Source organism: Anguilla anguilla, chromosome 9 (assembly GCF_013347855.1).
Source record: "Anguilla anguilla isolate fAngAng1 chromosome 9, fAngAng1.pri, whole genome shotgun sequence".
NCBI classification, from domain to species: domain Eukaryota; kingdom Metazoa; phylum Chordata; class Actinopteri; order Anguilliformes; family Anguillidae; genus Anguilla; species Anguilla anguilla.
This window is the reverse complement of record NC_049209.1, coordinates 17,631,413-17,645,885: the sequence shown is the minus strand read 5'-3', so window position 1 is coordinate 17,645,885 and position 14,473 is coordinate 17,631,413. Positions and strand designations below refer to the sequence as shown.

The 14,473-nt window shown below is 37.0% G+C and overlaps 1 protein-coding gene across 2 annotated transcripts; it reads right to left on the bottom strand.

Annotated features, from left to right (window-relative positions):
- Window positions 1-1,455: 1,455 nt before the first annotated feature.
- LOC118235428 (aristaless-related homeobox protein-like) lies at window positions 1,456-13,206 on the bottom strand. 2 transcript variants are annotated; one of them, XM_035432734.1, is made up of 5 exons: window positions 12,805-13,206; window positions 11,272-11,818; window positions 9,193-9,238; window positions 7,138-7,445; window positions 1,456-6,468 (listed from the first exon to the last, which is right to left on the bottom strand). In XM_035432734.1, the coding sequence occupies exons 1-5, from the start codon at window positions 12,989-12,991 to the stop codon at window positions 6,228-6,230; spliced, it is 1,329 nt and encodes a 442-aa protein (XP_035288625.1). In that variant the 5' UTR covers window positions 12,992-13,206; the 3' UTR covers window positions 1,456-6,227. The 2 variants fall into 2 exon arrangements, with proteins under 2 accessions (XP_035288625.1, XP_035288626.1); XM_035432735.1 differs by having other exon boundaries at window positions 11,272-11,815.
- Between the last annotated feature and the right edge of the window lie 1,267 nt (window positions 13,207-14,473).

The window sequence follows — 14,473 nt, the reverse complement described above, 5'->3', positions numbered from 1 at the left end:
CAATCTTCAATTAATTGTCGGTGTATTTCTGCGGAGTTTCTGTGAGCAAATTAGGCTATTTTATAACTAGGTGCTTTCAAAAGGTGGTGTTGCGCAATAGTGGGCTTTGAAGTGATTTGAGAGAGTAAGAAGAAATTTTTTGTTACGTTTTACAAGCTTTCTTTTCTATCAGAATTGTGCTGTTGAGCAAGTGAGATGACACGTTTTGTACGGGAGAGTTAGTGTCCTATTCCTTCAATATTCAGAGTGAATCTTTCAAATGAGCATATGAGCACTGATACAATGCTTGCCGCGTTGTAGCATGTGTTGAAGCATTTTAGGAGAAAACTGCGTTGCTATTCATTGATATTTTGTCAGTAAGATTCTAGATCCACCCTCCCACCGAGTGGAGAAATCGAGTTCCTTGTATAGGCCTACTTCTCCTATTTCTTTCAAGACTCCGAGTTCGTCATGTGTGGCAAGTTAATGGACTTGATTTAAGTCAGGGGTCCTGAAAATGCGGCAACTACGGAAAATGTAATGCATTAAAATTAACACAGTAAAAAATGAATAATATTCAATATCGAATGTAAAAATTTCCTTCTCTCACATCTTGTTTGCTTGCAGCGTAATGAGACGTGATTAGTAAGTGTAAAATAAAGGGAAGCTTTACACTGGATCCAGCCATAAAGAGGAAAATAAATACGTAGTAATTTCACGCGATTTGGTTCAGCACCATGGACGGGTCAAACTGGGGAAAATGGCCTTTCTGAAAGGAAAGCATTGACTATGATAATAACACAGCTATTCGTCAGGTGCAAAGGGGAGGATTTCTGAATTAAATCGGGAACTCGAGTGAAAGCGATTCTGGCCCGCTAGTGCTCCTCCACTGATGACAGAAGGATAGCCCCAACCAAGTTGCCATCACGGATGTTAAAACAATTTCACAACGTTGAAAGCATGTTTTTTAACAGGCGAATATAGTGGCCATTATTATTTAAATCCTGAAAGCATCGCTTTTGTCCTGTTTCCCGGGTGAAGGCTGGTTCTTAAATGTGCATGGTGTAATAATGAAGCTCCTCTCTGGGGTCTCTATCAAAAGTGTAAAATGTTAAACATGCTTTTAAATGTCTTTTACTTTGTGTGCGTGAACCTAAACGACACATCTTCCTAATGTATTTCTATTACCAATTTTGTATATTTTCATGTATACAAAATTACAATTTTTCATCAGTGGGAGTTTCCTTTGTATGATGCAAAAGTGATCACCTCTTCTGCTTCTACCTTTCAGGCTCCCACATATATGCAACAAAGTTAATCAAGCACGAAGTGAGGCTGGGTCCCAAGCGAATTGTTTAGAAGGCCACCAAGGTTAGGGATTATCACTGAGTCCAAAGGTTATGTAAATGACAGAATTTAATTTATTAATTATTGATTCAATTTTTTATACACATTGCATACATGCTAATGCACAACTGAAACATTTGAGGAAATGGAGAAATCTCTCTCCAGTATTTTAGACACAGAAAAGTATATGGTCTTGACTGCATCAGGAATAATACTAGCTTCATATATTATCCCTGAGCATGCCTGAATCTGGTATGAATGATATGGTATGAACATGGTTAAATCGATTATGTCAAAAGTCTGGGTAATTGTACTTGTATCTAGTACTTGCATCTATAACTTATTAAAGTAAAAACTAAATTGGGCCCAGTGGTAACTGATGCAGTTATGAAAGCACAGGCCATATTTTGAACACTGGAATGCCCTTTCTTTATAAACACAATGTCATTTTTTATGAAATCATTGCAAGATTAATCATGTTCACACCATATATACGAAAAAACCAAACCAATCAGAAGCAATGTTCCAGAAGCAATCAGACTTATACAGTATGTACAACATACTGTATATTACCCTTTTAACATCACTATGGACTGAGAAGCAAGCTGCACCTTTTCACTTTAAAATATGTTTTAACCACTGTATGGCATGTTTGATGTTGTCTGTACATGTGTATGTATGAATGTTGTCTTTCTGTGTTCTTGTTTTCTGCAGCAGAATGTTTTTGCTCTTAAACTGCCCCATGTGGGATAAATTAAGTTCTATTGCATTTAATTTGAATTCAAATACAATACAAGCTAAATAACTGCATGCGTCATTGATTTGAAAATGTGATAAAAAGCATGATTGCATGTGGCATGATGAGTTTTTATAGGGAATAGTGTAATTTGATTCAGTGATATGTACAGATTTGTGTTGAATAAAGATCGACCGATTAAGGACAGTTTGTGAGTTAATGCTGCAATTTAATTCCATCCACATTTCTAACCAGTTATTAGCAACACGCCCCAAATGCCAATTCTTACAAATATATCTTTTTGCCAAATTTTGAAGAAATTTGCAGACGCATCATATTGCTGCAATATTTTTTGTCAATTCCTGAGTGTTCCAAGCAGCATATGTGTCCTCCAAAACGTATTTAGCCAGCTGCCAGTTCTTTTCACTCCGCAGTTCTCCAATTGGGCTATGTAGTCATTGATCTGGGGGACAATACTCATGCAGCTGGTGCTCAATCAGCCAGAGCAGTCACTCTTCCCAAGTGATGCAGGGAGCATCCTTTCAACGTAACCCTTCCTCCCTGGGCGACACTATGGCCAATTGTGCACAGTCCTGCAGGGCTGCCCGTCACAGTCAACACTAGATCCCAGTGCATTAGGCATGACACTGTACTAAAAACGAGTGCTTTTGCTGGACATCTGACAGTTTGCTACCGACTTAATTCTGAGTGTTGGGAGAACAAAATAAACATTCTGGAAGACAGTAAAACAGTCCAGGTTGAATAAAAATGTTTAGGTCAAACATTTTTTTCACAGTTCACACTCAGCAAATAACATATGTAACAGCTCAGGAGGAAATTATAACATGAGCCAGCTGCTCTTCTCATTGGTTAAAAGTATAATGTTTTGATTTCAGCATCTGCATATGTTCTGTAGATTTGCTTCAAATATTTTTTTTGAATATTTTATGTTTAAAATATTTCAGGGGGAAACATAAATTTTGCTACTCTATGATGGCTCAACATTTAAAAGAGCTTTCTCAATTTCATGCCAGAATTTCAATAACTGATATGCATGTAGAACCAGGAACCTCAGCTGCACACTACATCCATCCATGACCATGTGGCATGGCACATCTTACAGGGTTTCTTAGCAAACCATCTTGAGACCAGTTATTGTTTAGGTATGTAAAATTCCTACACAGTTAAATATTAATTTGATTTGTATTTTATAGCCCTGTTTTTTTTTTTTCTTCTGACACAGAAGGCAACAAATCTACAAATACGAGCCTACATAACCTAGTTTGGCTGAAGCAGTACTGTCAGATATAGGCCCTCCTTTACAGTAAGCTCTAAAAAGACAAAAAATAATTATCTTCCCCTAGAAATGCCAAATGTATTGAAAATAAATGTAACCTGCTAAAAGGCATGTTGAAAATGCCTACCTTCAGTGGCTTTATTTAACATTTAATGAAAACTGACCCACAAAGCACTATACACAATAAGAAGATTCTTTGTCAACTAAGTATAGTGATTGGAATCTGATCCAAACTCATTGTCAGATATACTGACAAACTTATTTTAACATAATACACAAATGTTGAGTTAGGCTTGCTTTCAAAAATATACATGCAAAAAAAAACATTTAAAAAGATGCATAATTAAAATCCCAAACGCATGCCACTGTTTACAAACCAAAGGTTATAAACCATAAAACGGTGCAGTCCCTGCAGTAGTATACTGCACTAACTCCTGCTGTAATAAGTTCAGACAATCATGCTTACCACAAATCAATATACCTTGTTACCAAATATAAATCAATACACAAATCAATTGTTATTTTTATGGCTGTAATAAGAAAATACTTCAAAGGCAAATGACAAAACTGAAGCCCAGAGCAGGGAGAGGTGGTTGGAATTATTTTATCATGCCTTTATTTGACCCGCTATAGTTATACATATTTTTTCTGATATTTTAAGATATCTTTTTAAATCAAATTTTTATAGAGACATATGTACTTATTTGTGCATAATTTTCATCTATATTCCTCCATATATTAATTCTACAAGTGCTTTGGTGACATGAAAGCATGTTCAACATATAAATAAAACAAACGGAATTTAACATAATGAAAGAGAGGAGAAAAATAAAGCAGGTATCTAAAACACCAAAAGAACTGATTTAGTCATATGTTCACTAGTTTTTCTCTTCCTTTTTCCATACTGTCTCTAGTTCTGATGAAAATGAGATCTTTTTTAGTGTCGATATTCACATTACTACAATAAATAATCTCTTGAAATATTCGTTCTCAAGTTTGTAAGCTCATCTGATATTACTTATCACAATGTCTTAAAATGAAACCAAATTCAAATTGAGTAATAGATCCTATTTTAAGTTGTCTGAAGTAAACAATATGGCCAAAAGATGCAGTATGCTTATATTAAACACATTTACCGTCTGTTCCACAATCAGGAACACAAATTTTAAAATTATTTTTCTATTGTGGTTTTCTCTTGTTCATAAGTTAAATAAACAGCGCACATAAATTACATTCTAGGAAAGAGGAAGTTTCTATGCTGTAACATCTACTAATGCAAATAATACAGTGCCCTCCAAAAGTATGGTAATGGTAAAATGTGTTATTTTTGCTGTACACTTAAGGCATTTGGATGTGAGATCGAAAGATTAGTATGAGACAGAAGTACAGACAATCAGCTTTTATTTTATAGTGCCAGCATGCATATATGTTTTACAATTTTACAAAAATCTGATGTTTTTGTTTCAGTCTCCCATTTTCAGCTGAGCAACAGTACACTAATAGATGAACATACAAGTAAATCAAAGCAATTAAGTCTACTTTTCGGTTGCATAGCTCTTAAATGCAGTAACTGCATCAAGACTATGAGCCATTGGCATCATCAAATCTATTATTCTTCTATATGTTTGTAGGCCTTCACTGGAGCTACTTTCAATTGATCTTTGTTTCAGGGGGTTTCTGTCTTCAGTCTCCCCTTCAGCAAGTGAAACACATGCTGGATTGGATTTAAAAATAAATCCAATCAAACTTTGTTACAGAATTCTACTGGGTTGTCTCTGCATTGTTTGGCTAATTCTAATCTGGCCTTTCCATTTCTGCTGCTGATGAGAGGTTTGCATCTTAGTATAGCCTCTATATTGCAGTATAGTCTCTCTTGTGCATACGGTAGCTTGTGATATTTTCATCCCTACCCTCTGCAGACTTCATGTCCCTGACTGTTGTTTTAGGGTTTTTCTTAATAGTTGCCTTCCTTGGCCGACCTACGGTTACGGTTATTAGTACGGTATTTATTTCTGAATCCACCAGTGGTTTCTTTCTTTTACAAGACTTTCCAAACTGCAGTACTTTGTATACCAGGTTTCTGTGCTTTCCTTCTAAATGAATTCTTCTGTCCTCTCTGTTAACATTTGCACAGCTGAAAACTCAACACAAAAACAACTGTTTCTATGGTAAAATGGCAAAACATATAAGCATGCACTTACCATGGAAAAAACCGATTGTCTGTACTTTTGTCTCCTATTCATTCATTCATGGATTAAGTATACAGCAAAATTAACAAATTCCACTCGACCATTAAAATACTTTTGGAGGCCACTGAGATAAAAAAAAAAATATTTAAAAATAAACTCAGTTTTGCCATTTTTCCTCATTTTGTCTATTTATTACTGAATTATGAACAAAAGTACTTTCCATCATAAAGTAAGTATAAAAAAACATGGTCAATGGCAGTTGTTTCCTTTGGCATTTTGTACAAATAAAGTGAGAGCACTGGATTGCTGAAGGAAAAACTTGTCTTTCTCTCCCCAGTGGTGCTATAGAATAACATGTTCTTCATGGTTTTTTGGACAGCACAGATTGGTGGGTGTTGCTTGACCTCTCAAAAGACTGTGATCCATGGGTACAGGAAAGGTGCAGGGGACCAAAGTGAGGTCAGGTGGGGGGACAGTGAAGCATGGTGGGGAATGGAGGAGTGCTGAAGGGATCTGCTAGGCAGACGGGTTCAGAGGAGGGTGCGAGGTCAAGGAAAGCGTGACATTCATGATACAGTTGACTCAGGTGTGTGAGTTGCCTGTCCTTTATAGCTTTGGTCATGCTCATTCTCGTGTGCGTGTGTGTGTGTGTGTGTGTGCTTGAGTATATGGGGAGAAATCAGCACACCTCCTTCCCAGCCCCACTGGAGGTCAGGATGTTCAGCTGGGTGAGCTGGGCTGAGTGTTCTTTTGCTTTGAGTCGGAGTGCTGCGATGCTGGAGGCCCGCCGATCAGCAGACGTGGAGGTGGACTCCGCCAAAGCAGGCGGTCGGATTGGGGCCTCCACCAGGGGGGCGGGGTGCCGCAGAAGTGAGACAGCCGTGGAAGCACTGGTTAGGGGTCCCATGCCAGAGAACAGTCTGAGGAGAAGGAAGGAAGGACTGAGAATGAGAGAAGGAAAAAATAAACCCATACTGTGCGCTCATAGACAAACAGGTGAGTCACATGAGGATCTGCCAGCATAGTACAGTTACAAAGGTTATCTGACTTCAGTGGGGCAACACTGTTAAATGTTCTCTCCATTTTCTGTCTGGTCTTTCTATTGTGAACCAGCCTCTTTGATGATCTGGAGATTATGTCAGCACATGCTGTGGTGCTCTCAGTCACTGGACATGACCTCTGACCTCTTAGAGAAAGAGTTGGATTCACAAACATCCAGACCAATTATATAATTAACGCACTGTAACTCAAAATGCACGTAAAATTTGAAAAATTTTAAAACCACTGCGGGCTTCCTAAACCTAAGCTTTAACCTAGGGTGGATGGTGGATTCAGCAAATGTAGGACACTTTTTTTTCTTTTCTTTTCAGTAGGAGTTTGACGGCTGAGCACTATAAAGACGTCAGTCCAATAAAAAAAATTGTTGAATGACAGTAACTATTGCAGCAACAATTCAAGAATGTTTTTTTTTTTTTTTTTTGATTGGGTGTTGATTCGTACATAGCAGAGCTTAAGTGTCCCACTGCTGATGTCACACATTTGCTGAATCCACCCTATACATTAATGAAGATGCAAGAGCCGGGGTGTACCTGCCAAAGTTTGGGCTTATGAAAGCAGGATGTCTGAACATGGCTGCACCCAGGAAGCTGCTGAGTCCGAGGGGAGCGGTGGAGCCTGCAGGAGGGGGTGGGAGCCCTGGGAATGAGGCGGCAGCAGCAGCAGCCCAAGAGGACTCCAAGGCAGGGTGGGGATGCGGTGTGCACAGACTGCCCTCGAGGTAGTGGCTGAGCGGGTGGGCTGCTACGAGAGGACTGGGAAATGACAGCACGGGGGGGTGCGTTTGAACACTCGCCTTCTCCCGTTTCCTCCACTTGGCTCTCCGGTTCTGGAACCAGACCTGTGGGGAACCCAAAAAAAGAGAGCGAGAGTAACTCCAGGGCTGCATAGAGCTGATCAGACAACCTTTTTGATCAGGAAGAGAACAAGGTAGATAGCTTATGTGCTAAAATAAAATGAAAGAAAACCTTGATCACATCTTTCACCTGGATTAATCGCACATAGAAACAGCCACAGCTGTTTAATATACAATATAACTGTTTTATTATTAGGAGAATTTGTGGACTTTTGAGGCTTAGTGAATGTTTTGCACTTACTATTCTCATCTAGAACTGGACAAGATTGGAAGAGGTTGTTTCAATCTACAGCTTTCAGTTTGTTTTAAATGTACCGAAAAACAAGTGGGAAGTCAATGTTAATTACTCGACCCTGAACCACTTCTCACACAGCCTATTACACAGATTGTTCATTAAAATCTGGTTTGTCATGCCACTGGGGGAGGGAAGTAGTAATTAAGAGCCATGTTCTGAACAAGGCAAGAAGACAGGAAGAGAACAACTAATGGTAATAAGTGCTTATAATCAGTGCTCTAAACTAAATGATCTGAGGACAATGTTGTGGCAATGACGCCTCCAATTTTCCCACAGCCTTCTGTGGGTATGGAGCATGCCACACATTAAATATCCACAGTTATAGATAGCAATTGTTGTTGTTTGTACACTATGTTGTAAAACACTGTATTTTAACAGTAAAATGTGTGTAAACAATTTACGGGATTTAACAGTTTTTTTTTTTAAACCCTGTCATTCATATAAGGGTAATCTCATAAAATACCCATCCCAGTTTTCATACAGATTTATTTATATACAGATTTATATTCACTGCAACATTGCTGCCGTTTTTAAAGGATTTTTTATTTTTTTATTTTATTTTTACATTGTAGCAATTACAACACACTGTTGTTTCCTATCGTTTCTTCTGTTTCTTTGGTTTTGAGACTTGGGACTTGAAAATGCAAGCCACACACTGAATAGAAAGAGTGAGCAGTAGGAGGGTTGCAATTACCTAACAGTGATTCCCTCACTTGAGCATTGGATCAATGCAGGGCTATTACCTACAATCAGAAAATGTGAAATCAAATACGATTACACCCCCCACCCCCATGCAACTACAATGAGAAATCAAAAACCATTTCAGTCTAACAGAGCATCTCTGTTCTAGAGAGCTTTAATGAATCACAAGCATTCACTTAATTATGATGGCATACCATGCCTGTAACCATTTTAATGACAGGCAGGAAAGCTGAACCATTATTTTTCATGTATTTAAAAGAAGAAAACATAAAATGAATTGTGTTTGTCGCAGAATCAAATTAATGTTGTTTTCTTTGAGATGTTTGATAATAAAATATGAGAAAGGAAGCTCACTTATTTAGTTCCTGTACTAATTTTCAGAAAGCTCTTAAGATGAAATTTCAGTAAATTCCAATACAATAAATCTCCTATTTGTCATTAACAAAACATTTTTAAATGTATATAGTTTGACAATAAATTATTATTATTATTATTATTATTATTATTATTATTATTATTGGTGAAAATTAGTATTATTATTCATAATAATAATAATAATAATCATAATCATAATAATAAATATGCAATGATCTGATATTATCATTACTAGATTTACCATGCTACTAAACTGTCATTTATCATTTCAATCAAAATCACCAATATAAATATGGCTTTAAAAATATAATTTAACATCTATATTATAACAATACACCTGTTAAACAGTTTGAGACTTACTTGTACTCGCGCTTCTGTGAGGTCTAACTGCATCGCTAGTTCTTCTCTAAAAGAAAGAAATAGTTGTTAGCTTTGTTATTAGCATAGTATTGATAGCAATGGTTTCCGACCTACCCGAGTTGCAAAAAAAAACAAGGAGTCGCACCCAAAGAAATTCATTTCGAAATGTTTATTTTATTTGTTTAGATAAACATACAAATACATCTTTTTCAACTATAAAGCTAATTTCTAATTTCTGTTGCACAATAACAGATTGAATACCTCTAAAAGCATAACTTAGCCAATAAACATAAATGACAGATGTCATCAAAGAAAACATGTTATCTAGTGCGGGTTCAGATACAGCAATACAATACCAATACAAACTTTTTTTTAAATGATCTTTAAAAAGTTCGTTTTTACAAAATATTCTCTTCCGCACGATAATCACTGCAGTTTCTGCAGAACATCTATTATTTACTTTAAAATACTGTGGGTCTACTTCCCAAACATGCGTTCATAGGCCATCTATTACCATTCACACATAAACTTATTTTAAATGGAGTGAAAATAAGACACATTTATCATCAAAACCTCCCAAAACTGATTTCATAGAATTATATATTCGTAAATCCAGTGGTGCAAAGGAAGGATAACTTCAGGAATTTTGTTGAAATGCCATTCAGTTTATTAGTTCAGATGGTTCAAGCAACCAGTGTTCAAGAAACATCGAAATCAATGAGTAGGCCGTGTTTCAGAAGGGTCGAGATGTAGAGGCCAGCATTTTCTGGCAGAATTATTAATCCGCAAAATTAAAACTGGTAAAGCAACTCTAACCAAAGGATTAACACACACAGCACTGCAACCATATTCAGAAAACGTTCGGCTTTATAAATGACCTATGAAACGTCACCTATTTTACCGAGGTATCAAAGATAACGGCGTTTGCCAAGCACATGAAAGAAAACGTATAATTATACTGCTGCATTGTGTTATTAACGTCGCTATGCTGAGGAACTCATTTGGAAGTGTAAATAATGTTTTTGAATGTTATAGGGCTTTAGTTTTATTTACAATAAATCAAATCATACATCGTTTTTAAAAAAGTAATCGGTCTTTGAAAAGTTGATATGGTTTGCTGAGTGTATTATTGCGGGAATTGGATGCTAGGTGACCAAAAAACATGATGTCCCCGTCTGTATAAACGTAACAGCTGTTACAATTATGACGCTTCTGAGTTTCTACAGTTTCTACAATCAACGTGTTTTTTTTTTTTTTGTTTTTTGTTTTTTGCTGTTATATGTTTACAGAATGCCATCTAAAGAGAAAACGAGATTGGAGATTTGGATATTGAACTCTAGATGGTGTTGAAAACCATCTTGCATGCAGTGTCCTTTTGGGGAGACCTAAGCATTTTAAATTGTGGTATCATATTTATTAAAGAAATTTATTTTACTCATCAACGTGTTTGACATTTGATGTTAGCTCAGTGTATAATGCTAAATGTGTTCCGATATTTTCCTTTCAGCGTTGACATAGCCGCAACTTCTGGATGCTCCAGGTGATTCATGGAAAAGAAATAGCCACCTGGTCACAGGCATTAGGCAAACAGTAAGCTATTTGCTTTGTAAAAGCTTGCCTGGGTGCTAAGAAACAAACAAAAGCAGCTTGCCTCATCGATTTGGACGTTACTGCAACTCATTTCATGTTTACTTGCCCTTCAATGTTTACGCACAATCTATTTTCTTGAATAAACCCCCATGCTTCATTATCTGAGTTTGTGAGGTTACCTTTGGAACTGCGTTTCCTTAATGGAAACACCTGCAGACGCACATTTACAGGGCGTTTCCATTAATTGTTACAATTATCCATCACCTCTGTTAAACCCATACCGAATAGGTGGTATGCATGCAACATCGGATTGCGTGTAGGCCTACTTTAGTTTTTATTGTACTCGACTCGATTAAGTCATGAATGTAATTGAAACGGCTAATGACTATTGACACGTCAACGCTGTTTAACGTAAAATTCCATAGTGTCAGGCTAAATATTTTTGAGTGAATGAGCAAAATCCAAAAACATTTATGGCGACTCCCCTACCTGGTGAATACGTCCGGATAGTGCGTTTTCTGGAATGCCCTTTCGAGCTCTTCGAGCTGGTAACTGGTGAATGTGGTTCTGTATCTTCTCTGCTTGCGCTTTAGCATTCCATCCTCTGAGTCACTGCCAGCAGACAGGCACACGCTGTCCTCACCGTCTTTTAAATCCACATTGTTATTAAGTCCCTCTTCGGCTTTCGGAGACAAATCCACCTCCCTGCATCCTTCTTTTTTCATAGCTCCGACTTCGATCTTCAGTGCGTCTAGTTCAACGACGTCTTCTGCACATAGCTCTTTGACTCCAGTGTTCTGGTTGAAAGATGCATTCTCTCTGTATGACTTGGTACGGCTGATACTGACCTGTGGCGCCTGAACGATTTTTAGATTATCACAGGTATAGCCAGGTAGCCTCTCCCGCTGTCCCTTGTCACCAAGCTCCTGAAAGTCCCCGCTGGTGTCCAAACGCTTCCCTTCATGACCGTACTGCCGGCGCAGTTTTGATGGATGAGCTTCCGAATCCAAAGAGAGTCCATCTTTAGCAGAGCCTGCTAACAGAAACCAAATGGAATTTAGAGGTGTAGCTCGTGTTGCAAATCAATCACAGACCTTGTTACCTTGTTGTTACCTTGTTGGTGTTTTATTAAAATAATCCAAAATACTTCCCATTGCTTTTGTTACATTGAATAGAGAAATACAGTAAATATTAAATATATTTCAAAAAGGGATTTAGTCAATAACTGTAAAACGTGGGAAAAAATGAGTGGTATTATCATGTATCATGTAATGTATTATCATTAGAAATGGCTACTTGTATCTTTATTTAACTTTCACTTTTCTCACAGCTCAAAGTGACTAACACGGATAAAACTGGGGACAAAACCCAAAAATAGACTAAAAAGGATAAAAAAGCAACGACAACGAAACAAAAATAACTATGCAAATAGGTACAATCAACACAATGACAGAAAATAAATTGTAAAAAGCGAAATCATTAGTGAAACAAAGTGAACAAAGTGTATAATAGCAAACACGCTTTCCCAATTTGTGTATGCATTTAAAACTCAAACACCGATTTAATAAACAGGGATGTTTACAAACAGCAATGCCAAATTCAAAGACGTAGCCCCTCTTCCGATGGTTTATTTTAAAGATGCCATCTAAAGGTGACCTGATAGCTATTCAAATAGGCTACATTATTATGTAAAAAATAATTTATTTACATGCATCCCTATCCATTCTCTCCCCTTTGTTTCTGTACATTTTCCCTTTATCGCTGTGAAATGCTTTACACATCTATTTGAAGTTTCAACTCTATTTTTAAAAGGAATCTCCATAAAGTATAAAAAAAGTTTTATTGGTCACAATTAAGAAATCAGTAATGACTGCATTGTTTCTTAAGAGTTGAATATTTGAAAGTTAGGCGGGAGACTGGGTACTGGACAATATTCCGGAGCCTATATTGATTCAAAATGAACACAATCGCTATTAGAATTTTGACGCTCTCTGTGAAAATATAACTACAAAGTTGTCTTACCGTCAGCCGTTAAGTCGTGTTCAGTTCTGTCCTTCAGCTTTGATAAACTTTGCTGGTCCGTGACTTTCTCTTTACATGGGCTCCTCCTGCCCAATATGCTATCTATGCAGTACGAGGAGAACAAAGTTGGCGATTTACTTTTACATTCGGATCTGTCAGAGATATTGCCCTCAAACCTACTGCTCATTTTGTTTTCTTTAGAGATATACCTTTTTAGGTTGGAAGGATGTTTTTCTCTCTCTCGATGTCGAACCCCCTGCTTGCCCTCTCTCTCATCTCACACCCGGACAATAACTGCATATGTACCGTGTAGGAATAGCTTCGGAATCTACTGCATCCACGTGTTCCAGCTCGTCTGATTGGCTCCTAGTGGAAAGAGGTCTCTGTCATTTCTGTTCCTTCAGTGCTGTGCCAGGAACCAATGAAGCTGGGAGATGGACGACCAGCCTAAATTTACCTTCTGGGAAAAATTGGATGTATGTCGTGGAAATGTCATTTTCATTGCGATATATGAGGTGACAACGGATGACGCGCATATTATTGATAACCAATAACTGCATGTAGTCTTGAATGTATCTTGAATGTAGGCCTGTACTAATTTAATTCTGTGTTACGCGTTATTTGCCCCATAACCTATAAAATAGGCGTATGTCACAGACACATTATATGCTTAAATACAACAAAGCTTAAGTTGACTAAATGACAAGGCCTATTTTATATAGGTTATAGGGCCTATATAAACGGGTTAGCCTGCTAGTTAAGCGTTCGCGAATTTATAATTAGCCTACATAACTTGTTGCGCACTTTATATTATGAAGTGACGTTACTCTCATTGCATTAATTTCACAGAAAAATGTAGATTAATTGTAAACAGAGCGAGTGTGGTGGTTGACAGCTTTAAATGCAATAGTTAGCATATATTTATTTTAAATTTTACATGTTAACTCATCGGAAGTCATTTATAGTCTTCTCCAATAATTTAATTGTATTTTTAAAATTATTTAAATGTGCTTATTTCTCCCAATATCTGAAAACCTATCATGGCACATGTCATTCCCAATAGGCCTATATACTAGTCATATCAACAGTTTAGCACAGAGTTTAGTGCTTACAAACAAATGTAATGATATTACATATTGTCCTATAGTGCCCTTTTGTTTCTTTATTTCCATTCGTTTTACTATAATAAAAAAATGTTACATAGTGCATTAAAATGTTTAAAATTCTCAAGGGAGAGAATAATTTGTTTTTAACATAAATTTTTCATTGTTAAATTAAATGCATTTGTAAGGGGAAAGGACCATTTTTACCGATAAAAATTGAAAGCCATTTAATTGTCATCCATTTTAAGGATGTAGTAGCCTATATGGCATTTTTACTCTAATAAATAAAGATGTTGATCTGTTTCAGAACAACGCCCCAGTCTCAGTTTTGTAATCTCGTTGCCTAGTTTTATAAACCAGAAAGAGAATCTTAAAAACAATTATAAAATGAACATGAAGCCAATGTAGACTGGTTAGAATGGGGGTGATGTGCGCGACATAGCCTACTGGTTCTTCGTTCTGAACTTCGCAACCGGGGTTTTGGATTACGTGGTAAATAACCTAGAAATACCGTAATTCAACCGAAAAAAAATTGATCAGTTGAGAAAAGCCTTCCATCAGGATGT